The sequence below is a fragment of the Hesperophylax consimilis genome, chromosome 25, assembly GCF_061612785.1.
Source record: "Hesperophylax consimilis isolate HC1 chromosome 25, BYU_Hcon_1.0, whole genome shotgun sequence".
Classification (NCBI taxonomy): Eukaryota; Metazoa; Arthropoda; class Insecta; order Trichoptera; family Limnephilidae; genus Hesperophylax; species Hesperophylax consimilis.
Window position 1 is genome coordinate 10,586,640 of NC_142860.1, and position 27,316 is coordinate 10,613,955.

Sequence of the window (27,316 nt, forward strand, 5' to 3'; positions counted from 1 at the left end):
CTCAAAATACACCCGTGATGTCACGAGACACAATCCAGTACAATAATTAACAATTCGAATGCCAGTACCACGCCAATTATTTTATATACCAAGACATCAGAGATTCTCCTAAAATATCGACATTTTGACGGCTCATGTCTCGGCTTCGGTAACTGCTACCAACCGTCTGGAGCCAGTGAGACTATGGCATGGAAAGAGATGGGGAAGTACCTGGTTGTTCAGATCTGATCACAAAACACGGCCAAAGCCATTTCAAGCAACGTATCAATTCTGAATGGAGGTCTTAACCAGGGCGAGAGTATCTTCCACTCTGGAACGTGCCATAAATATTCAACATATTAAAGAGTAAATTATGAAAATAACACAAATTAATCAAATAAAATTAACCTGCGCATGCCGGCAATTGTACCCACGACCTAAAGCTTGAGAGCCTTACCTCACCGGAGACCAGCATTCGGTATTTTCCAAATAATAATCATTTCTGTTCTCAGCATGCCCTAATCTAATTAATACGATTATAAAACATCAGGTGTACTTATATTAATCTTGTCTGATGACTTAATTTATTGAATGATTAATTACACATACGGATTTAATTCTAACTGCGTAATATTAATTATTATTAAATTGTTGACTGTTTATTCCGCAAAAAAAATCTTTAACAGCCTACATTTTATAATTTGAAATTCATAAAGTAGCACATATCCGCACTTGATATTTGCTACACCTTTCGATTAAAAAAATAATTATCGAGTTTGGTACTTTGAATATTGGCCTAAATCCAAATTTAAATTTGTACGAAAAAGGCCACGCAACCGTTCCTTTCGAGTCAGTTTAAATTCTCGAAGACATTTAAAATTTTACAAGCTAGTTCAAAATCTAAAAGACAGTTTAAAAACTAAAAGCCAGTTCAGATCAGGTCAAATTTAGAATTTAAAAACCTACCAAGATCTTGAAGCCAGTTGAAAGTCATGAAGCCAGTTCAAAGTTCGTACATTTATGACATAACGCGTTAAACATTGCACTGTAAAGGGTGAATGCGGACAGTCTCTGTTTAAAATGAAAGAAAATTTCTAGCTTTGCAAAGCGCCCTTCGGTTGATATTTTACAAAAAACAGCACTAACTAAACTATCTAAATATAATTTTTCAATACATTATACAGCTTAAGAATTATAAATCTCCCGGTCGTAGTTACGTTCGATGCACCGAAGTTCTTGATTACATTATTGTACTGTCCGCATTGACCCTTTACAATGCAATGTTTAACGCTGTAATGTGTGAACTTTTGAACTGGCTTCACGATTTTTAATCGATTAAGATTTTGGTAGGTTTTGAATCTAACCTGTTTTTCAGACGTACTATTTAAACGCGTGTACGGAGGATATTTTGTACAACAACTTGTCTCTTTTGAGTACGAACTGATTAAGAAATTCTGAATAACATGAAAATTTTGAACTGGCTTTTAGTTTATGAACCGGCTTTAAGATTTCCAACTAGCTTGCAAATTTTTAACTGGCTTCGAGTATTTAAACTAACTTAAAGGTATTGATTGAAGTGGCGTCTAGCTAGATTATGAATGGGCTTCGAGAATTTAAACTGACAAATGTATTGAACTGGCTTCTAGCTAGGTTATTTATTTATTTACCTTTTGATACAGAATAAAACATTTTTTCAAAATATTATGAAGTGGCTTCGAGATTTTAAACTGGTTTTCAAGATTTTGAACAGGCTAAACTTATTGACATAAAGGTACTGAACTGGTTTGTAGATAGATTATGAACTGGCTTCGATAATTTAAACTGAAAAGGGTATTGAGCTGGCTTCTATCTAGATTAGGAACTGGCTTCGAGAATTAAAACTTGGATTCAAGATTTTTAACAGGTTAAACTGACTTTGAATTGATTTCTAGCTAGATTATGAACGGTCTTCTAGCTAGGTTATTTATTTACGGTAAAAATACATTTTAATACAGAATAAAACATTTTTTTATAATACGATTATGAGCTGGCTTCGAGATTGTTATATGGATTCGAGATTTGAACAGGCTAAACTTACTGACCTAAAGGTATTTAACTGGCTTCTAGCTAGATTATGAACTGGCTTCGAGATTGTTAACTGTCTTCGCGAATTTAAACCGACTTAAAAATATAATACTGGCTTCTAGCTAGATTATGAACTGGCTTAGAGATTGTTAACCGTCTTCGCGAATTTAAACCGACTTAAAGATATAATACTGGCTTCTAGCTAAATTATGAACTGGCTTAGAGATTGTTAACCGTTTCGCGAATTTAAACCGACTTAAAGATATAATTCTGACTTCTAGCTAGATTATGCACCGGGTTCGAGTTGATTATCTGGCTTCGAGAATTTCAGTTGAAATTCAAAAATTTGAATAAGATTCTTGATATTGAATTGACTTAAGACACGTTGAACTGAATTTAAATTGAATTGACTTGTCTGTTTATTTTAAAAAAAACTAAACGATTACTCCAAGGGTAAGAGAGAAGCACGTAAAGGCAGTATAACCCACTTAGAATTAATTAATCATCAATAACCTACATTACGCATAGATGTTATCTCGAATAAAACTCATTATCAAGCGTTAATAATATAATTATTAACAATATAGAGTGGCAACTTCGTGTCTTATCGTCTATTATTAACGTTTATCTCACTCTCATAAATTACCCCGAGATGTTAGCGTTTTGTCAGTGTTTAGTTTAACAAAAACTGCTAGAAAAGCACGAGTAATCTGCGATAACACAAAACCACTTGCGAACAGGTAAAAAAACAATTGAAAAATAGGGTATTTTAACTGTTTTAATTGAGTATGAGAAAGAAGTAATAAAAGCGCGTTCCGGTAGGGTTATATTTATAAAATCTAATAAAATAATTGAATAATTTTCATAAGCATAAATGACATCTTAGTAGATTTACAGAACTCTATTTTCTAATGTAAATAATAGTCAACAGTTCAAAAATACAGAACTACCTAACGGACGGAAATTATGTTACTAGCTGAAAATAATATAACTATAAATTCCAGACAGATAAAACTGTGCGAAATCATGACGTCAGAACTCTCACCGTTCGAGAGTTCTTTATGCTTCAGACACATAGAATTAAATACATTCAGATAATCAGATTTCTGCATAACACTATAAATAAATTTAATAAATTACTTTGCATTACATGGTAATCAAAAATTTCATTACCCGATAAAAAAATCATTAATAGTATCGATTCGTTTTAGTTTTGAACTGGTAAAAAAACAGCAGGTATAATCAAATAAGTTTCACAAAGTTTTTATACCATTAACTCAGAGGCGGATTTGCCCTTAGGCCTATGTAGGCCCGGGCCTAGGGCGGCCAGATATTAGGGGCGGCCAATCGTGACAAAAAAGTCACAGATGATAACAAGAAATTACTTCCTAAGTACCTAAATATTCTACTTACGAAATAGCGATATGCAAGAGCGTGTTCACACACAGCACACAGCGCGCCCCCACGCCCCGCAGCCACCCTCGCCACACCTATGATAGGTACTGAGAAAGGGGCGGCTACATGGTCTGGGGCCTAGGGCGGCCAAGACTGCAAATCCGCCTCTGCATTAACTACATTTGTATTATGTAGGTACCTAGCGCTTAGTGCCTAATATATGAAAAATACAAAGATTGTATACCATCAACTACATTTGTATTATGTAGGTACCTAGCGCTTAGTGCCTAGTATAAGAAAAAATACAAAGATTGTATACCATTAACTACATTTGTATTATGTAGGTACCTAGCGCTTAGTGCCTAGTATAAGAAAAAATACAAAGATTGTATACCATTAACTACATTTGTATTATGTAGGTACCTAGCGCTTAGTGCCTAGTATAAGAAAAAATACAAAGATTGTATACCATTAACTATATTTGTATTATGTAGGTACCTAGCGCTTAGTGCCTAATATATGAAAAATAGTGATTTTTTAAAATTAGCATTATAATATACAAGTATTGGATATTTTAATGCCTTTATTTAATTTTAAATAACAATCCCAATGATCACATTATTGACTGGCCGTAGCGAAGACCTGTTTCAACTCGAGCGCTTTGCATTTCGTATGTCTGTAAATTTGTTTGTGTGTTATACTTCGAATACATGGCGCGAAACGCCGCTTGCAGTTGCTTCATTCCTTTCCAATAATTCGAGGATATGCTCGCGTTTCGGCTCGCAAATGTATACGCAGAATTACGTTTCCAGTATACAGTAGCCGTGTTAGACAGTACCTTTTATTTCGCCAGAGTTCGCATGAGCGTTAGGAACTGTCAAATCGGAATAATCAACATATTAGGCGAGGTCACGGTTCACAAAACTACCAGTACGTATTATGTATACATTTTACATTACACAGCAGCAGTACAAAGATGGGCGCAATGACAGGTGGCAATTTCTTCCATCCAGACCAGATTAAAACCAACAATTAAAATATGTATTACACAAAGAGTCATTTGCGCGCATTTTGGTGACTGCCGCGCGCGCTACTCAAGTTTACCATATAATGGACGTGCTAACATTAAGAGAAAACATAAATGTGATCTCAAAAACATTACTACCGTAAATGATTCCAAAGTAAAAATAACCAAGAATTAACGATCAAGGGGGTTGACAGATTACGATATAAGTTCATAGCGTTTTATATAACTCCATATTGCTCACCATACAATCCCATACAGACCTGTCACACGTAAAAAGATGATAAGCATGGGCGTGGCGACGATATACGCTGTGATCTGCTAGCAAGGCTATATTATGCGACCCCCTCCCCTACCTGCGGCAGGAGAAGGGGTCAGAACAACTTACGGAGCGCTGTGATTACGTGGCTGTCATCTGTCAAAGTGACAGATCCCATACAAATAAATGATATTCCGCGGCAGTCCCCTCATTGATTTGAACCCCTCTCCTGAGAGAGATTATAGCGTAATGCGTTACCCCAACATATAATACGTACGTGCCACGCCCAAATGCGCGCATAATATAGCGTAATGTGTCTAAGGCTTAAATCTGTTATTGACCTTCAAAAAAAAGTGATCACTAAGCTTGAAAATAAAAATTAACCAAAATCGTTGATTCTAAAATAGCGGACTGTACAAATTGAGGAACCAAAATTTGCAGGGATGGTTACTGGTGAAGCTAAGGAAACATCAGAAGATATATAAAAAATTATTACCAAACAATTAAGTCGATAGGTAAATAAAATACATATTTGGCACGTGTCAAGTTGGGTTCAAAGTTTTTTTTAATTAAAATAATAATCATTCCCAGAAAATTCAAATGTTAAATTCGTTAAGTAAAATTATAAAGTATAATATTATCAACACGAATTCTTTTGAGGTGACTTAAATTACTGTGAAAAATGAATAGATAAAATGTCAAAATATCGATAACGTACGTCGGTAACCGGTTAAGCTATTTAGAATAAAACGCAATCGACGTAAACTATCACTAAATTGCGCTATATAAATTCTATTTATTATTATCGCCTTTTCAATTTGAGGCCATTGATTTTTTTTATATTTAGATGTGGCACTGTTTTTAAAAAAATATATGTTTTTACCTGTCAATATATAAACGCACGCGTATTCGAATACAGCTTTACCAATACTTTCGGAGATTTAAGATATTGAACAAACGAACATTTACATTTTTATTTATATAGAAGATAATGTCATCCGATTACAGAAAAATACGTGTGTGCATTAGTGCCACCAAAAGTTGATAGAATACATTGTCATCAACAACGGGTCCATCTGCCTAGTTAGAGCTCGATCGGATGTCTGCAAGTGGGTTAATTTCCACTTCCAAGATTCCGCTTCATTCATTCATTCATTCATTCAATCAAGAATAGAAAGTCGAAATTCAAATAGACGTATTTAAAATTTATAGAATGACGTTAAACTTTGGTTTAAATTTAATTAACGTTCGGACACGCGAGCTACGTAGAGAAATTAGGAATAAAACTTTTTTAAATAGCCAAATGCAGCGATTCCAAAGCGATTCAAACTTATTTATAGCTATCACTTATTCTATTGCTACACATCATAGAGATTTTATAAAAATAAAATTATAATTTATTCACATCAATCGGACATGTAAATCTATTGACCTCTCATAATAAAATCAATAATGTAATCGTATTATAAAACGATTTCGATATAACACGTAATCATTTATGTATCTCGCAGGGTAATAAGTTTATAAGCGAGATGGTGAACTTACATTAGCGGAAGTATCCTGTGATAATAATTTAATTGAACACTGGTTACAGGTAGATCAAGAACACATTATTATATTATTTATCATAGGTAAATAGGATTATACATATAAATATTATGTAGAGATATTATTAAATACAGTAATGAGGTAGCAAAATGCAAAATTATTATGTCAGTGCTAAGTTTTAATAATTTAAAAAACCGGAACGCAAGATGCCATTTTTAAACATAAAAAAAAAGATAGATAAATAACAATGATGTAAAAATAAATATATTATAATAAAACAAATAAAATACTTTATTCCACTTAATTTTATTTTGACCGTAACCGGTTTCAGCTCGTCAAAGCCATCTTCGGAGTCTGAAGATGGCTTTGACGAGCTGAAACCGGTTACGGTCAAAATAAAATTAAGTGGAATAAATTTTTTTATTTGTTTTATTATAATATATTATAATGGAATTCCACCACGAATTCCATTATAATATATTATAATGGAATTCCACCACGAATTATCGGTCTCAAAAATAGAAATAGTAAAAATAAATATTATATGTAACTGCCTAAACCTTAAGTAAAAAGGGACTCATTTTATCACATTTGACAGGAATCATGTAACGGGGCAGATTATTTATTAGTAAATTTCTTCATTCGGGATCGAAGCATTACTTGAACAGGAGCCATGTTTAGTTGCCACATCTGAATAGCCGGGTACAAAGTCTACACAGCCTTCCTCTTCCACATCTCCTTCCTTCCCCACGTCCCTCAGCTTCACAACATTCCCATAATAATAATAATAATAAGGAACTGCAGTCTTTTTTTAATTCGTTTAATGAAGGTTAAGATTTTTTACGTCGATTTCTTGGTTAACCCTTTCCTAACGGCTATGAGAAAAAAGTACAAAATTAATGGTTTTATATGAGATTCTTAATAATATGTTGTAAAGGAAACACATAATTTTTTTTTAGATTTTTATTTGCATTCTAGGTATTATTACTGTGACCTGGACTAATTTGTACCGTCAGGAACTTTGTGTATCATAGTAATGTGTATAATAGGAACTTTTAAAACATAGGTTTTTTTTTAAACTAATTAAATCGTTAAATTAATAGTTATAAATAATTAAAAATGAATCTCGTGGTATTCAGTAAAGCAGTTTTTCTTTTCATTTAGACATAAGAATACATTGCAGTGAGAACATTTTGAGTGAGGCTTTGACTGTATCTTCTTGATGCTGCATACTTCGCATCTGCCTCTGTTTTCTACAAAAGTAGGCCAGTGTATGCCTCTGTTACCCAACATAACATCTTTCAATGTCGAATAGTTTGCTTTGCGCCTTTTAGATGGGCCAGGGCTGGGTTGGTTTTCCCTCGATAACCTTTTTTTCTTGTCAAGATCTTTTTTTGTCATCAATCCTTGTGCAACTCACCGTCTAAACTCTTTTACAGAAGTCTTTTCAAGTATCAGCCCATGAACAACATATGCATTTACAAAAGCTATATCCAGAACTCCCCAAAAAAATCTGTGCCACCATTTTGGAGACTTTCGGTCTACACAGTACAAGGCCCTCAATCTGTCAGCTGTATCTACACCGCCCATGTAAGAGTTGTAGTCTTTGATAGATTTTGGACAAGATACTGTCGATTTGGATCCATTTTTTTTCTTTGCGAGTTACAGTTTCTTCTTCGTTGCCATGAAAATTCGAAGCAATGTTTACGACTTTGTTGTCCTTCCATTTCCAAAACCCGATGCCCAAACTAGAAAATCGATAGTCACATTCTCCACGTTTCAATTTAGAGTCAGCTAACAGATTGTTGGGTACACCCTTACGATTAACCCTCATTGTTCCACATCCGTAAGTTCTTTCAGTCTTCAGTTTCTCCAGTAGAGCTACCGATGTAAAAAAATTGTCGAAGTAAACTACTTTATCCTTCCCCCAGTCAGATTCTGTCAATTCCAAAACCACTCTTTCTCCTAAAGTGCAATCGGAAAATTTTGCATTCATTACTTCGTCTTTTCCTTGATAAATCATGAATTTTTTTATAAAACCTCTTTGGTCAGCCAGACACTATAGCTTATAGCCTCTCTTTTTTGGTTTCATCGGAAGATATTGTTTCAAGACTGACCTTCCCTTGAATTTTATCATTGATTCATCAACACTCACTTCTCTCGTTCCGTGGTAGCACCCTTGAAATTGTTTGTTCAAAGCATCAACTATAGGTCTGATTTTGTATAGTTTGTCTTTGCAGTTAGGAAGCAGTTGAGAGTTATCATTGCAATGGAGGTTGGACAAAATAATTGCAAATCTATCTCTGGGCATGGTCTTGCTTACCAAAGGATTGTTCAAATCAGGGGCCGACGAAAAATGATCTGTCCATGAAGATCTAGTATTGTAGGCCATGTAAAAGTTCATTCCAATAAAAGCCATCAGTTCTTCCTTTTTTAGGTTGAGGACCTTATCATGTTGGACTGCATATAAGTTACTTTGATATATAATTATATCCAGAATATCATCAATGAAAACTAAAAAAATATCGGTGGGTGTATTACATCCAGCAAAACATTCTTCGACCACACCCGTATTTGTAGAATATTCTGGAAGATAAGTTTCTAAATCGCGTTTTTTCCATTTACGATTCGGCTCAATATTCTTCTTCTTTTTAGATGGTATCAAAGCAACAGTTTCTGAAGAACCGGAGGGTAATGCGCATTGACTTACTTCTCCATTTTTTTCTCCGATCTCATTTGTAACCTCAAGTTCAGCTTGATCTAAAGATTGTTCCAACGCTTCCTCGAAAATTTGATCAAACGTTCTAGATGTATGTAGTTGCATATTTTCAATATTTTCTTCATCAGACAACTCCACATCTGAATTCGCATCGCAATCCGGAAGGTCTTCTAAAAGTAATGCTTCAATCAAAGCATTATTTTTTGAAATATCCATTTCGAAGACCTGAAAAAAGCGTAAAAAAATTGTACGGGACGATTGTATAAAAAAAATTATTTTTAAAATACCCACATGAGGTAAAAATTGCGAGGCGCATATGACGCCGTTCTATTTGTATAAAGAACATTAACTTTAAATTCAGTAAATTTAAATGATTCACCTCTTCAAGGCATATAAGAATCTAGTAAATCAAAAAAAAAATAAAAAAAAATTGTTGTCTCATATGCATTCGTGGACTTGTTCGATATAAAAATAATAAATTTCACTCATGTCTCAAACAAATAAAGTATAACAAGAAGTTACTGACGGTACTTATTAGTCCTTAACGATTTTTCGAGTTATTCAAACACTAATAACTAGAATTATGCACTAAAAACACATTTACTACATAAAAAAAACCTTAATTTCCAAGTGTAATAAACAATAATGGCACTTACCAAGTAATACCTATTTTTAAATATTTTCTAAAACAACAGCACGTCACCACGCATTACGGTCGTCGTTGCGAAGACTTATTATTTGCCCTACTTGGCGCCAAATCGCCGTATGTCAAATACTTTGCTGTTATTGGCTAGCTAGACGGTACTAGAAAGTATCGTCAGGCTTAGCAAAGGTATAGATGATAAGGCGGCATAGATTTTAGGCAGGAAATCAACAGGTACAAATTTGTACCGTCAGGAAGGAAAGGGTTAAAATACTTTTTATAAAGCTCGCATTTTTCAAAGCCCGCCAAAACTATCGAAATCTGACGGGATACGCGTGAGGTCATACGTACCTCGGTATTGTTGGTTCAGTAAGGTTAATCCTACTCGGGCCGGTATGAAATCAACAATTCCCAATATAAATATTTAATAAGCTTTCCAAAAAACATGAATTATTTTGAAATAATTTATATACCGCTGTGGTAACCCGTGTGCGAGTCTACGCAGCACAACTTTGCACAAAATTGCTTACATTCTAATGCAAGCGGCTGACCGACCCGTGTGGTAGCGGTGTAAGTTCTGTCAAAACCCGCTGGCCAATCACAGAGCGTTTAAATCTCTTAAGGTTTTAATAGTTTTTAAATGACGATTTCTTAATTCTACGTAAAAAAAACTTACATATTCAGAATCGGCGTTTATTGATCTACGAGTATATGAATATACGTTTTTTAAGCCATAATATTTTTCACTCAGTTACTTATTGGGAATGCCCCAGTCCCACTGCCTCCGGGCAGATGTTGCTCTTGCGCGGTTGTGTGGCAGTAGTCGGGAAGTCGGGAGGGGATGGGGAAGAAGAATGTTTGAAAGTACCTGGTTATTCAAACCTGATCCCTAAACACGGGTAAAGCCATTTCAAGCAACGTTTCTATTCGGAAAGGTGAAGAATCCAACTTTCGGGTTATCAGTCACATCGAGGTAAGTTTGTTGGATGTTAGAAGTTACCGGAACGACGTTCCGGTTTGCTCCCATTGTATCATGAAGCAATGCATTATTACGACTGATTTGCAAGCTCATAATGACACGACAGAAATAATAAATTGCCGGATAAGACCTGTCACCGCGACTACAGTCGGTAAGTTCTACGTCATATTATTTTGTTCAGCACTCACGCTGGCAAATTGTAGGTTAATTGATACAAGAGATAACGTCACGAAGAGCTTAACAAAACTATATGGTATTTACTTGTACTTAAAATACTTACTGTAATAGGTGATTCCCCAATTTAAACCATAAATAATATGCAACTTTGTTTAAACAACTACATATCTTCTATCTATATAAATAGAAACTTCTATTTAATACTACAGCAAACATACATTTATGTACAATGAATTATTTAAGTACTAACTAACAACAACATTTATGTACACTCCCCTTCCATACACAAGCAAATGCTTTCAATGGAAGAGTATTAAAAAGACCCAAGATGTAAAATGAATTATGTACCATGTAAACATATTATTAAAAATAAAAAAATAATTACAAAAAAAAAAAAAAGAAATGTAAATGTTCGTTTGTTCAAAATCTTAAATCTCCGAAAGTCTTCACCGATTGCTTTGAAATTTTGACACAACTTTGCATTCGAATACGCGTATGTTTTTATATATATATATATATATATTTTTTTTATAGTGAATACCTCACAAGAGTCCCAACTGCTCCCGTCTGGAGCCAGTGAGACTATGGCATCCCCAATTGGGGGATGTTGTGAGGCTGAAGGTAAGTGGGGAAGGGAAAGAGGAAGGTGGGGAAGTACCTGGCTATTCAGATCTAGTCACTAAACACGGCTAAAGCCATTTGGAGCAACGTTTCAATTCTGAATGGTGGTCTTACACCAGGGCGATACTGGTAGTATCTTCCACTCTGGAACGTGCCGCAAATATACTATATATTATTTTAATTAATTAATTGTGAAATAACACAAATTAATCAAATAAAATTTATTTGCGCACGCCGGGTTCGAACCCGCGACCTTCGGAATGGCAGTCCAATGCGTTACCACTGGACTATGCCGGCCGTCTCTATATTATATATCTATATTATATAGATGTCACCAAAACCGTCTGCCAAAACAGAATTGTGTATCGTGCTTCTTCTCTGCCTATCCTTACTGAGAAATGGCATGTTGGTTAGCTATCTGAATAAAATATTCGTATTACACTGCGAGTTTTCTAGACTGATGCAAGTAGTTCGTGCCAAGAGTGTGTAGCGTTCCATTATTTCTGCCTAACCGCAGCGTGAAATATCATGTTGGTTATCAAGTACCTCAATAACTTCTTAGGAAAATATATCGGAATATCAAAAAAAAATGAAATTTATCTCAGTTTGAGTTGAACAAGGAGTTTGTGCCAGTGTATGATTTTTTTTATATCACACCATAGACATATGAATATTAGTAGACCTGCCCTAAGTGATTAAAAGCGTATTATCCCCACTCCCCATACCGGTTCCATTGGAGCCGGCTGTGCTCGCGTATGGCCTCAAGTGAAATTTGAAAACGTGACGTCATCATTCTTGTGCGAACTATGGTCGAGGCATCATCGGTTCATTTTACGAAATAACACGGCAAAATGTTGACTTGTGATATGAAAACTTGTAAAAATAGATGTGAAAAAGAGAATAAACCCAATTGTCGTATTACATTCCATAAGTAAGCATTATTTTACTTTATTTTAAGCTTATTCACATCGTATTATATGGATCAGTTTTAGAAACATATACTATCACATCACAATGTAGCGATTCTCAAGTGTGCTCATCGTTGTTTACTGGGGTAAGTAAATTATGAAACATTTGTAAAAGTGTCTTAACTAAATACTCTGAAACTAACTACGACTCTGCAAACAGAAGAAATTTACTTTGCCGAATTTGGACTTCGCAAATTAGTTCATAACGTGGCGAGTAATTTGCGCTCCCATGTAAAAATGTCTATTCATTCAAAAGCAGATTTTACTTTTAAGAACTAAATGGTGATATTATAATGCGAGATGCCTATTTACTGTCAGATTGATTTATTGACGAATCACAGTCAGCTTAACCCCCTTCGTTCTTCAACAGTTGATTTTACCCCTCGCCATTATCTTCTCGTCTATTAATTCCTATGTCTGTGGTGTTAACGAATGTTCAAGGCCAATGCAAGGAGTGCGTGCCAATGCAAGGAGTGCGTGCCAATACAGATTGTGCTGCGTTTCATCCTCATTGTCTACCCTTATTAGTTATTTAGATCAAGTACTCTTTCTTGACAACACATCGGAGTGTTCATAATTTACACTGAAGAGATAATGATATTTTACAACTCAATTTGAGTTTGCCCGGTTTTCAAGGCTGATACCTTGAACTCTACAATTCAAGAATAGGCACGGAACACGGAAGCCCATCGCGTGTTCCGTATGACTCCCCAAACTTTAGATGATATTAAAGGTCGAAGTAAAATATTAACTAGGTAAATGTTACAGGACTCGAAGAATAGGTGTGATCGGGGTTGTGTAGTTTTAAATTTGAGTGATTGCGTAATGTGGTGCAACTATGACGAACTACGAAAGATAGAATAATATTTTAGCTAGGTTTTGTTTGGTGACTGGATAACTCATCAAAATGACAATTCAACACACCTATAAAAAGTGTTATAAAGTTATGAAAAGTGGTGAAACAAATAGGTTACATATGTAACTATAACTATGGCAAAAAAAAACTAAACTAGACCAAAATCGGTTACATATGTAATAGGTTACATATGTAATAGGTTACATATGTAACGTATTTAACCTAGTTTTTGTTTCATCACTTGGTAAAGGTTACGAATTCCGCTTCACGGTAAATATGGAATGTTTACTTAGAATTAATACTTGAATTTAGTTATATTATTACTAAAAGTTACTATAAATATTGGGGAACCTTTAATAACGCCTGCTCGCGTCCCCTTTAGAGTTATATCCCAGTTTTCAAGTAGTTTGTGGGCTACGCTAGGTTTGTATATAGACTGGTTTGTGATTTAATTCTAATACGATATTATGAATATAATCCAACTCTTGATATGAACATAGTCGCCGTCGGCTCGGCGCCGCATACTAATTGACATATCGCGTAAGTGACTTAATAAACGAAATTAAAATTAAATGTTTAACAAACTGTTATCGACATTTTTAACATCAAACCTACATAAACATTTTTTTGTGGCAATTATTCCTATTTTTTATTGAAACAATATCATTTATTAAATAATTAATCAATTTACAGTATAATAGTACTACAGAGTATAATCAATAATGTTAACTAAAATAATTCATCCAATTAGTTTTCACTGCTTTTGATTTTTTAATGTTCCTCGTCTATAGAAGCTGGCGCTTGTGTCTAATATGTCTATAATTTTAATATATATTTTTTTTATTTCATCCAGTTGTAAACTTAAACCATTGATAATGAATTGAGTAATATTGTGATTATTATTGTAAATAATTATTTTATGCAACCATTTTTATTACGAACAATTGAACCCAATGTAAAAGCCAAACGGGAATATAAAAGATTATGTATATTTTTTTTAAATTAAAAAATAGATGAGATTATTTATATATAGCCTTTTACTATTTTATGATAATGTATGTTTGCATAAAACCCTTTATCCGAGACAATTAAAATACAGTTTATTAAAATTAAAAAATTACTTTTAAAAAAGTTGTATTTTTAATATTTCACTATTGTTATTATACATATTTTAATCCATCACTAGTTGGGTATCGACTGAAGTGAAAGTATTTTTTTTTTTAATAATGTAAGGATGGGTTTGAGTCTTGGCTAATAATTTGTTGTTTGTGCGAGTACCAGTCAAAAACAACAACTTTTAAGAAGATTTTGAGATATTTTTTTAGTTTGATACCACCAGTTGAAGATATTTCCCCGTAGATTAAAAAATCTAACTATTTTTTGGACTTATAATACTCTTTGTACCTAGCATCATAGATCTATTATACGCTTCACCACCCTAGGTAAATACTAAAAGCATAACCGATAGACGACAAATAATACATCAATAATTGACTGGTTCAACAATGTGATTGCTTTAGTTCGCATAGTAAATAATGTAACACAAAGTGATTACAATCACCAAAAAATATTAAAGCTATGTACACACATATATTCATGCTCGATCGAACATATTGACTTGGAACCAAGCTCGTCGTTGCTTCCACACGCTCTAGCAGCTCGACACAAGATGCCATAGATATACCAAGAAGACGCTCAGTCAAATTGTAAATTTGCAATAATTGCAAGAATTACATACCTTAAATATTTTTCGCATTGAGCTTCGACATTAAACAAAAAAGCATTGAACGAGAGTATGCATGTTGAAAATTTTTCGAATGAGCGTAAAACTATGAGCGTGGGTAAATAAGTATATATTCAATTCTTTCGAGAAAGGCATACAAGTACAATATTGCACCGATGATTCAATCCAAATTTTTCCTCTGGAAAACTGTTTGTGCACCAGTGACAAGAGTTTTTTTCCGCCGACAAACCGTTCATGCGTTGACGATGCGTTCGTTGTCTCCTTATTGTACCTTTTTAAAATACTCTGCTCGGAAGATTCTCATTTCTGAGCACAAACTGCCTGTTTTATTTATGTTCTAGTTTTAATATTCGTTTTTTGTCCTGTCCTGCTGTTATTGTTATTTTAAGTCTTGTCATCACTTTGTATAAACAGTGTATTTAGTGTTATAATATTAGATCTGTATTGGGTAAGGTACACTGTAGGAATAATTTTAAGAACATGGCCAATACCGTTTTTAAGTTTGTTATAGTTAAGCGGACTTGAAGTGAAATGACACTAAACTGCGCTATATAAATGCCATGTTATTATTATTATTATTAAATTGTATAAATTTTTAACAGAATCGCCTGCACTTGAAACACTTTAGAGTTAATTTTGATTCCATTATTGATTTCCCTCAAAAAGGGTCTAGTGTGCCACAGGTTGAGGGTAAACATAAACTACATTATAATCTATGCGTTCATAGATGGCGTTAATTTAATTATTTTATGAAAATACACTTTTTAAATTAAAATATAAGATGAATTATTCATTTCTACATACAGAATATGAACGTGAATAATAGTTTCGTCCACATAAAAACTTAATTCTTCCATGAAAGGATACAATACAACATTGGATTGAATCATCAATAAAATATTTAATTTGTATGCCATCTTGGAAGAATTGAGTTTTCGTACGGACAAAACTATACATTCATATTAATATAATAATATAATATCTTTATTGTGACAAATTTTCAAACTATAACTATAGAAATACATGAAAGACTGTTTTGTGTAAATTGGTTTATAAATTAGATGAGTATATAATTTGATCAACGGAAAGTAATATATAAACAGTAGGTAAAATAAATGTAAATAATAGAAATGTTAATGTAGTTATGTGTTAAGGTTTATCATAGCCCGCCTCACTAGGCTTAGCCTGTGTTGAGGCAGCTATCTACAAAGTTTATTTATAGTACTATAACGTACCTACAATTATATAACAATATGAACACTCAATAGTTAGGTAGCATCAATATCAATACATCATTTACCAAGTTCGTTTATAGTCCTAATAATATACCTACAATTATATGAAAATACATACAATAATTAGGTTGCATCAATAACTGCGAATTTGGATGAGTGCACCGGTAAAGGCCCTTGCACCTTTTATGCATATGCATGGGCACAAACAAATAATCCGTCTTGACAAACAAACAAATAATCTGCTGACAAACTGCAACAGCAGTATAGCAGGTTTAAATTGTAAAATAAAAATAAATTTAAAAAATTTAAAAAAAATTGGTTTTGACATTTTAAAGTATGACTTGCAAAAAGTGTTTTTTCCTAAATTTCCTAACATCTATGAACGCATTTCAACATAGGTATATTCTTTTTACTCTTAATCTTTTCATCTGTGACATTATCAATATAATATTATGCACTTTCAATTATCGGATGCATAATTTGGTTACAACCAGATAAAAAATTATAAATAGAGTGATAAGATTCAAGCGGTATAATAAAAATTTAATTTTGCACCGTCAGCAAGTAAATTATGTAAAGAATAATTATTAAAAAAACAAAACAAAATCAAAATGCACATTAATCAACAGTAATAATCTTCTACATAAATAAAATTGTAAATGTTTGTTTGTTAAAAATCTCCGAAATTTCTTCACTGATTGCTTTGAAATTTTGACACAACTTTGTAATCGAATACGAGTGAGTTTTTATATATCTACATTATATAGATGTCACCTGTGACAGGTAAAAACATGATTTTTTTTTAAAAAACAGCACCATCTGCTGAATGTAAAAGCAACACGCGCTATTATTACTCTATCTGCAGAGACAGACTGAGCCACAGCAACGACTGGCGGGGTACAGCTAGTATAATATAAAGCAGTTGGTAGTAAAGTCGACTTAAGATGTATTACATGTTACTGATTCCGAAGATAATAATGTGCTATTAAATCATTCTGATAACATTATATTTTCTGAACAAATAATTACCTCTGTCATGCAATCTGGATACAACATGGCGCATAACTGAATGACTCGGTTCCAATATCGTAGTTAAAATTAAATAAAACTGTAGATTTTGTAAAATTCTTCACAATGTGATTAGACTTAGTGTTGCGGTTTATCTCACCAATCAAACTGAGTGAAAAGTCGCTCACAACTGCAAACTTATTGCCGTTGTATCCAATATTCCCTAGCTGCAGCTAAGTTAAGTTTAAAAAAATATATTTTCTGTCCCAACCGCTCCCAACCATCTGGAGTCAGTGAGGAGACTATGGTATCCCCAATTGGGGTATGTTGTGAGGCTGAAGGTAGTGGGGAGGAGAATGAGATGGGAAGATGAAGGTGGGGAAGTTAATCAAATAAAATTTCCAGATTGCTAGTCGAGAACCTTACTCGTGGACAACGGAGGCCATCATATAATTATATGATATCTAAAATGAGATTTTACCGCTGCTCACAACTGTCTGAAGCCAGTGAGACTATGGCATCCTCAAATGTGATGCTGAAGGAAGTGGGGAGGGAAAGGAGGTAGGAAAGAGGAGGGTAAAGAAGTACCTGGCTTTTCTGATCTGGTCGCCAAATACAATTAAGAAGTTTTATTATCATTCTGAATGAAAGATGTGCATTTGGGCATGAATTAGAACAAATTATTGCTAAACAGTTGATCAGCTAATTCTGATCAAAGACAAATAAAGTAATAAAAATAGTATAATTTTAAAATATTGTAATATATAAAAATAAAATAGTTAGTCACCTGAAGAAGCCTTCATGTTGAACCATATGCCTTAAAGTTCCCAGTACTGTGGCATTTCTTCCTACTCCAAACGACTGCATACGAGTCTGAAAACAAAGCAACCGATTAATATGGCTTCATGAGAACGGGTCGTTTCTTCGACTCGTTTTGTGTAAGTTGACTTGTATGTTGACAAAGCTACCGGCGTCTCTTTTTCCTCCTACATATAATCCGGACCTCTTCAAGACCCGCATTAATAACTAGCCCCTACATGAACCCTCCTCACAACGCAACAGGGTTGTCTTTACGCTGTATAGACAGAGGCGCATTGTGAAGTGCCGCATATAAAATTCAATAATACTATGCCGAACTGCCGAAATGAACTTTAACTTATGGGGAAGGAACAAAACAACCGCAAAGGGTGCGAAACGTCGCTTGCAGTTGCTTCGTTCCTTTCCCGTCATTCGTGGCTCGGTTTGCGTTAAGGTTCGTAAATGTATACGTACCATTAGATTAATTTGGGGGTATTTCACCACCTCTGAATAAACAATTGATTAACTACTCGTCAAGTCAATTTAATAATGAGTTTAACATGGCGGTAAAACAGACATTTACTTGGCTTGTAATGTTACCCACCGGTGATGAAACAAATAATGTACAATACTTGACGAATAGCGCTGATCAATAGTATATTCAGAGATGGTGAACTAACCCCTAAAAGACATATTATCACTGGACCGAGATGAATGAAAGACGTTACATGATAATTACTTCATCTTAGGTTAGGTTAGGTTATCCCTTTAGATGGGCAATGTGGCCTGGCCAGGAGAGGTGTGGGCCATCAAACTAGTTTTAGATAAAGGGAGGTGTGCAAATAATGTGTATGAACATGTCAATATGTTTATTACAGGTCAAACCCTGTATAGTACCAACGATGGCAAATCCTTTTCCAATCAGAATTCTGGCCATGTCAAATAGTTCTATTGCCGATGAGTTGATGTATAGTCAGTAAAAAAAAAAAAACTTTATAATGTGGTACAAATATTCAATTTATTATTTTATTCAAATTGAGATTAATAAAGTGTATAAGTAAATAGAAGTCACCTTATATGGATAACTCAATTGCCAGTTAAGTTTGAAGGCAAAATCTATATATAATCATGCCAACCTAAGGATTAGTAATGTTACCTGACATAACTATGACAGAGCTCTAACATCCGTTAAAACCAAATCACTGCTAAATTTGTATAGCTTTTAAGCAATTAGAGCCCTTTCATAGTGACCTTGCTGTTATTCATGTATTTTAGCAGTAAATGTGCATTTTACCTAATCATTTGTGGTTAAAAATAAAATACCAACGAAGATTAATAAAAATGTACATTTTTGCTGACCTTTGACTAGGGAATGCAATCCCGGTATACCGGGATCCCGAAATACCGAGATCCCGCAGACATTTTGCGGGACTAATCTCGGTCGAAAATTTTGCGGGATCCCGCTGGACTGGCGGGATTACAGAGAAGCTTCTACAACTGCATCGACGTCCAGTTCTTCCACATCGGCTCATTGTGAACCTCAACCATCAACTTTGGCAAAGAAGCATAAAATCACTGACCATTTTTCAAGCGAAAACAATACCGTCGAAAAGAGGGTATCACGAATGGTGTGTAAAGATGGTTTACCATTCCGAGTTTTCTATATCTCGTCAGATTTGCGAGATCTTTTTAAAGCCGGGGGTTTTAACTTACCAACATCGTCTAATTCAATCAAATTAATGGTTATGAATTACGGCAAGCCACTAAAAATTATGGTTATTCAAGATATTTTAAAGCTGAAAGAGAGCAACTACAGATTTACCCTCACTTACTCTGAATTACTTCGAGTCCGGTGGATTAAAAGACACATACCTTCAATTCACTTACAATGCGCTAATGACTATTGTGCCAACCAGCGTGGAAGCTGAACGAGCTTTTTCAGCCACTGGCTACCTTGTGTCCAATATCAGAAGCCGTTTATCAGATGACACAATTAATACTAACTTTTTTACGAAGCTATTTCCAAAATAATGTTTAATTAAACTTATGATGCTCATTGCACAAGAATATTGTTTATCGTGTGAACGTTATTATTTAAATTTAAGTTTCAGTTTCGGTGTCGGCAATCCGGGCGTTTATTTTATTTTCATTTGTGTACATAGATTTCTTTTACCCACCTCACTAGACAAAGTCTGTTCCGAAGCGGGTATGTTATGTAAATTTATGTCTTATCTTATTCTTTGCCAATTTATGACTTAAACTTTACCTATGTCTAACTAAAGGTATACCTATTAATAAATCATTTAAAATGTCCCAAAGAACTTGTTTTATTATAGGTATAAATTTAAAACTCTAAAAACAAGGTTGGTAGATTGAAGTATTAGATCTTTATTATACGATTGATTAGATATCTAAGTCCACTCTGCTGGATCCCGCAAATACCTGGATCCAGCGGGACTAAGATTGTTCAGTCCCGCAAATACCTGGATTGACATTTTCTTGCGGGATTGCATTCCCTACCTTTGACAGATCCCTTTACAAATATCTATGTATTTTATTATAAATTTATTAAAATACCCCAAACTAGGCAAATTCAATACAATTCAATTATTTATTAATTTTAAAAACATTAAAAAAATGTTCATTTTAATGCGTTTTTATGTACATTTGTTAATGAAAATTCTTACATAAATACAGACAGTGCGTATATCAATTATACTAGTAAAATGTGTCTCAATCATGAGGGATCTTGGATTCATGTTTGATAGTAGGCTGAAATTTCAGACTCATACTGAGACGGCTTGTAGAAATTCATTGAGAATGCTGAGCTTTGTTCTACGCACTGCAACGAATTCTAAAGATACCCGGGTTCTCGTAGTTTTATTCAATTCCTTGGTAAGGAGTAGACTTGAAAGTGGATCAGTAATATGAGGTCCACACAGATAAAGTATTCTCTCATGTTGGAGAGAGTTCAAAAGAGATTACTTTACACAACGTAGTATGGCTACTGCCCGTGGCTCTATCCTATCTACTTGCTATTGGGCTACTATGTTGTTGTTATCATGATGTTATCATGTTGTTAGCATGGAGAGCATTCATTTCCATGTTCCCGATGGTTATCTCCGTCGCCGATAGCGACTGTTCTATCTCCCAGCCTGCAGGACTAACTTGCCAATGGTCATGCCGGAGGGGAGAGCAATCTTACTGTTGCAACATAATCAATTTAGATATCGACATTTTCAGCATATATGAAGCTGCCTTTAAAAGGCAAGCTCTGTTGTTACTAGTATAGTTGATCCCACTATCTATATTAATGTAAGAATTTTCCTTAAAAACACAAAATGAACATTTTTGTAATGTTTTTAAAATTAATAAATAAATTGAATTGAATAGTAATAACAGAGATATACACTCTAACGTATATTGGTATTTTACAGTTGTGGAAAGGATAAATATTTAAAATATGTTTTATAAATCTTTCTAATCATTGAAATAAAATTAAAAAAGATGAGCCCTTTATTAAAAAGCAATCAAATGAAAGGAGAAATCGAAGAAAATGTAAGGAACCAGGTCCCATAGAGCTATAAGATTAGAAGTGATATTGTGCATTAATATCTCACATGTGGTAATGTGAAAAACGGTGAGCGGGGACTGGATTCGGTAGTTTCGTTCACTGTTTGAGAGTTGGAGGTAAAAAAGTGGAACCAAATTTTTCGCTTTGTGTCTCATCTAAATACAGGGTTTTCCAATAAGAGGTGTTATTTTGATATTCAATCGTAAAAGATCAATGGTTTGATTGCTTGTGTGGCACGTAGCGCCGTCTTGTTGAAAGTAAACGTTGCCCAGATCAATACCATCCAATTCTGGCCATAAAAAATCATTAATTATCTCTCGATAGTGCAATCCATTCACCGTAACTGTTGCTCCAGCCTCATTTTCGAAAAAGTAAGGTCCTATGACTCCGCCGGACCATAAACCGCACCAAACAGTCACACGTTGAGGATAAGGAGGCTTTTCAACTATAACTCTTGGGTTTTCCGAGCCCCAGATGCGACAATTTTGCTTGTTGATGAAGCCACCGAGGTGGAAATGGGCTTCATCACTGAAGATGATTTGCATTTGATTCACTCAAATGAATTTTAATAATTTCAATACATTGTTGAAGCGTGTATCGTTCCATTTTTATTAACCCTTGAGACGTTGTTGATTTGCACGGATCGAACCTTCTACAAGCTTCCATTTTTTCAAAGACAATAACAAGCACTATTTCATTCTCTTTCTGACATAAAAGAAATAATTAATTTTTAGATGAGAGGAAGAGAGATATATGCATTTTAATAATGCGCGGTCGTTCTGGGACAAATATGGTCTTTGGCATTTGGGACTGTTTGGGTCTTAGAAGGTCCCAAGGGTTAATGGCGTAGTTTCTACTTGTCAAATGTCAAAAAATGACAGCTTCAAAAGTAACATCTACCGAAATAGGGGGGCTATTCAAAATAACACCTCTTATTGGAAAACACTGTATAATACATCAATGGTACCTAGGCCCATCTCTCAATGCTATTGAGGATTTAGAAATAGTCCATGTCAATACTCCTGGGTAGGTTTTTTGTGTAAAACAGATGTAACTAGTACAGCTTATCTCAAATGTATATCCGTTTGAAGTTATACAATCTTGAATGTGATCTCCTTATTAGAATGTTAGATTATTACTTTCAAGATCGAATCTTTTTTTTATTGTCCTTAAAAATAAAATGTTAATAAAAATGTGCATTTTATTAACATATAAAATTGCATTGGTTTTTCTTAAAAATACTTTCCACCGAACATCTCCAATGACGCAATATATCATAGGGCATAACATCCACTAAGGTTCCCCTAAGGACACCTGTGTAGAGTATTGTAGATATATATGTATATTTTTTAAACGTTCGCTGCCACCATTTAATTTGGTTTAGTTCGTTTGCATCCTCAAAATTTAGTAGTAGGGAACATGTTGAACTGCCATTATTCGAATAAAAAATGAAATAACCTGATGAAACCGTATTTCTGGAAAATGGTAGTAATTTCATTTAAGAAAATTATATGTGTGTATTTCTCACTTATCAGTTTGCAAAATCAGTTAAATTTTAAGGGGTAATACAACATAATGTATTTCTATTGTTTTATCAAAATATTCTCTTATCTATGATTATTTTAAACATTTAAACTTTGTTTACAAACGTAAAAAATCAGAAAGTGCCAGAAAACTGGATTTCTACTGTATACCTACTGACCGTCTGGGTAGATATTTATACATATTTTAAAGAAAGTCAAACATTGTTACAAAAAACCTGATAATATTTAAATGCCTCCTATTTCCATCATAATAAGTGGAAAATGTGGCTTGTGTGATGATGGAAGACTCGGCTGGCACAGGATTGAACCTGCAACGCCTAGGTGGGAATCCAACACATTGGACCAATCAAACAACTAGCCAATCACAATTGGTTATATCCCACAATATCCTAGTGTAAAGTGCAGGGTGCAGCAAAACGGACAGTGCAGTTTCGAAGGGCTATAAAAAAAACTTACAGAAATGGGGTTTATTTTATTTTGTCATCATTTGGTTTTTCCAACATGGAAAAATAACGTTGAGCATTGACAGTCACGGTTCGTCCATTCTCCTCAAAAAAATTAGGCCCAATACCCCAAATATGGAAATCCCACACCAAATGGTCGCTTTTGGGGAGTGAAGAGATCTCTCGTGAAGTTGCCTTACGTGTTATGTTCAGCCCAGTACCGAAAATTTTGTTTATTTATCGCTCCACAGATATGGAAGTGACAAAGTGAAGGCGACGAAAGAACGAACCATACCATGGTAATGACTGAAAACGGCACGACCCTCCCAACACAATGAGACCTCTCCAGGTTCCTACACCCACCACACGGGAAGTACCGGCCCTTCAAAACTGCACCGACTGTTTTGCTGCACCCTGTATGTACATATTTGAAATTTTTAATATTGATAATGTGAACTGGTGCATGAACAAGGCTAAAGCAGAACTGAATCAGAAACATTGACGTGGAGCAATAAAAAAATTGCAAGTACCTATTGTAAATAATTGTTTCGTTCACTAGCCACATTATTCTCTTGGCGCTGGCAACACTCACGACCAGCCCGCGAGTGAATAGCTCGTAGAATAAATACTACGATAACCAACACCTCTGCCATAGGTCACCCAAAGTGGTATGCTACGTTTGGCGACTAAGCAGGGGTGCCCGGGTTCATATGGCGACATTTGTCTGGGCCTTCTTCGGGCCAAATCGCGAGAGACTGGTTGAGGGAGACATTTTGACTTCTCCAGCAGGACTCTTTCGGAACATAGCCTCTCACCGCAATGGGAGGGATGGATTCTTATATCCATCACTCCTGGACTGACCCCCAAGTTCCTACCCAACCCTCAACAGAGACTTCCCTAAACAGACCCTCTACAAGGCCCTCACAGATGACATAGGCCCTAAGAGGAATTATTTTCCTCAGGTCCTCCTCCTGTGTGAAGCTAATGTAAAATATTACAAAATATACATTCCAGAGGGAGTTACCCTCAGTTTCATTTTGGTATACCTAATTCAAAAGTTGATTGAAATGGCTTTAGCAGTGTTTGGTGACGAGATATAAACAGCCATGTACTTCCCTACCTTCCTCTTTTCCACCTCCTTCCCCTCCCCAATAATTTGTTTAAAACCAAGTTTTACTGCCTCTGGTTGAGAGTAGTTAGGACTCTTGCGCCATATTCACATAATTTTTTTTTTAAATAATAACTAAGTTTGACGGTCTAGTGATTTAGTGAATAAACTTACACAGATCTTTCCAAGTTCTTATTTAATACACAAACTTACTTACTCCGAATCCTTTATTATAATTATTTCAATATAATTTCTAATGGTTTAGTTTATATTCCAATCTCTTCTGCTATCAGAAACATATCAAAGAAAGAACATTCTCGGGTCACAAATAACCTGACAATGTTTGCAAAACTCCTACCATCATTATAAGCTGGAAATGTTACTTGTGAGTTGATGAAGGACTGAGGAATTGAACCCACGACACCAGGGTGGGAACCCAATGCATCTGTCAACTCAGCTATTAACGGATCAAGATTGATCAAATACCAATTAATCACAATGCATACTGTTATTATGTTTTTGCACTGCGCCAGTCCGCTGGTATCTTGCATAGTATTATTTATAATATTATTCAAGATAATTTAATTCTTGTTTGTGCCCATTTCGTATTGTCTGGGAATTCCAGCGTGATTCCTATTCCTCACTGAATTAACTCACACACTGAAAGATAGAATATACAAACACGACTGGACATCTGTGAGGATGTATGCACAAGCATGAATGCGGCTATCTATGTGCAAACTTAACATGAATGTATATTATATTTAGAACAGAACTAATAAATGTCCGAACTATTATTAAACAAGAAGAACCTTCACTAAATAAACTATAAATAATCATGTCACCTTGTGCAAAAGTACATAAAGTCCTCTGCAGTAACTTGTTATTTTGCTAACTAACTTTAAAAGATATCCCATAAGCACTTATCTCCTCAGACTAATTTGTTTGGTTTTGAGAACAAACAGCTATTAACCCTTAGAGTCAATTTGCTCGCTTTTCGGAACAGTTAATAGGGTCTCATCCCTCGTCTTGTCCCTTACCGTCACAGTTAGAAATATGAACTAAGGTGTTAGAAAGAGAAAACACCAAGCTTTATATTCAAATATAGAAGTTAACAACAGAATAATTAAAAATGTACACCACTATGAAACTAAAGGTTCTGACCGCAATTTGAGAAAAATTCTGTGAATTTTTCATTCATTATTTTTACGTGAAACGACAAAAAAATGGAGGTGGCAGTAATGTTTATAATCCATTTGTTATAAGTAATTTTAGTCCAGTGTTTAGACAGAAACGTAAGGTTAGCCATTATGAAAACTTTTTTTATGTTTGAGTTCAAAATTTTGATATTTCAAAAATTATATGTTCATTTCTTATAACAAAATTTGAAAGCATATTTCATCACCTTTCAAAAACAGTGTTTAGTTTTCGGATACATTTAGAAATATCCCATTTATTTGGATTTTATTGAGAAGTGGAAATATACACAAATTCTCAGACTTTCTGACAGCATCAAAAGAAATATAACGGTCTATATGCCAGAGGCCTAAATGATCGAGCAATAATCAATATAAATTGTTTTTAGAATCCTCAGTTTGTTGGTGATTAGTTTTGGTGCGCGGCAACTTAGTTGGATACAAACACCTGGGAAAACCATGTGGTGGAAAATGTATATTCCACTGGGTATAGTTACAGGATAAATTAATAATAAAAACTACATATTTACTTATCGAATAACAACAAGAGTAACATTAAAAAAAATCAGGTGTGAATGTAAAACTGAAAATTAAATGGTAAGTTTTTACTTTAAAAAGAAACACAATAACTTTAATTACGAATAACCTGGTAATATTTGAATTCCTTCTACCGTCATAAGAATTGGAAAATATTATTTGTCAATGATGGAATAATTAGCTAGCAGAGGATTGAGCACATGGCACCTGGGTGAGAACCCAACGCATGTGACAGCTCTGTTCGTAGCAGTAAAGATAATGCAGTTTTTTTATACTGGTAGAAAAAACAAACTTCAGCAGTTGAAAATTAAATGTAACGTTTCTTATTAACCTTTCCGGGAGTAAGTTACATAATGCTGGCCGTGCTGTGGGGAGTGAGTTTTTTTTACACAAATAAAAAAATATATTTTTTGATTAAATTTTATAATAGTATGCAAAATAAATAACAGCTGATATCTCTGTCGATAATGATGTAAAATGTTTAAAATTAGTGTTAAGTTACAGGAATATGCCCATAGATGGCAATACGATGCATATTTACAGAATATGCATCGAATATGAATATGCGACCCCTGTCGTCCATGGCCGTCTATACTCCTTTGGCTAAAGTGTGTACCGTCGTTCATTAGCTTCCATACTCCCGGAAAGGTTAACACTATATGGTCGGGCATTTTACCTCCAAATTGGGGGAGAAGCGCGGGTGTTTTTTTAAATTTTAGCGCCAAAATTAGACTTTCCGCAAAATATTCATATCTTATGATCTATTTGATATTTTTCGATGAAACTTTCAGTGTTTTACTTTAAAAAGATGTCTCTATTTATTTATTTATTTATAGGCCCACTGGGCTTTTACATACATAGTTCATAAAAAAATAATAATCTTAAGATTGCAAGTTC

At 34.4% G+C, this 27,316-nt stretch overlaps 1 protein-coding gene across 1 annotated transcript in view; it reads right to left on the minus strand.

Annotated features, from left to right (window-relative positions):
- mfrn (mitochondrial iron transporter mitoferrin) overlaps nucleotides 1–27,316 on the minus strand; it is a 69,126-nt gene that overhangs the window by 38,048 nt on the left and 3,762 nt on the right. The window contains exon 2 of the mRNA XM_089646735.1: nucleotides 18,007–18,092. Coding sequence (XP_089502861.1) covers nucleotides 18,007–18,092 — 86 coding nt within the window. The remainder of the gene's footprint in view (nucleotides 1–18,006; nucleotides 18,093–27,316) is intronic.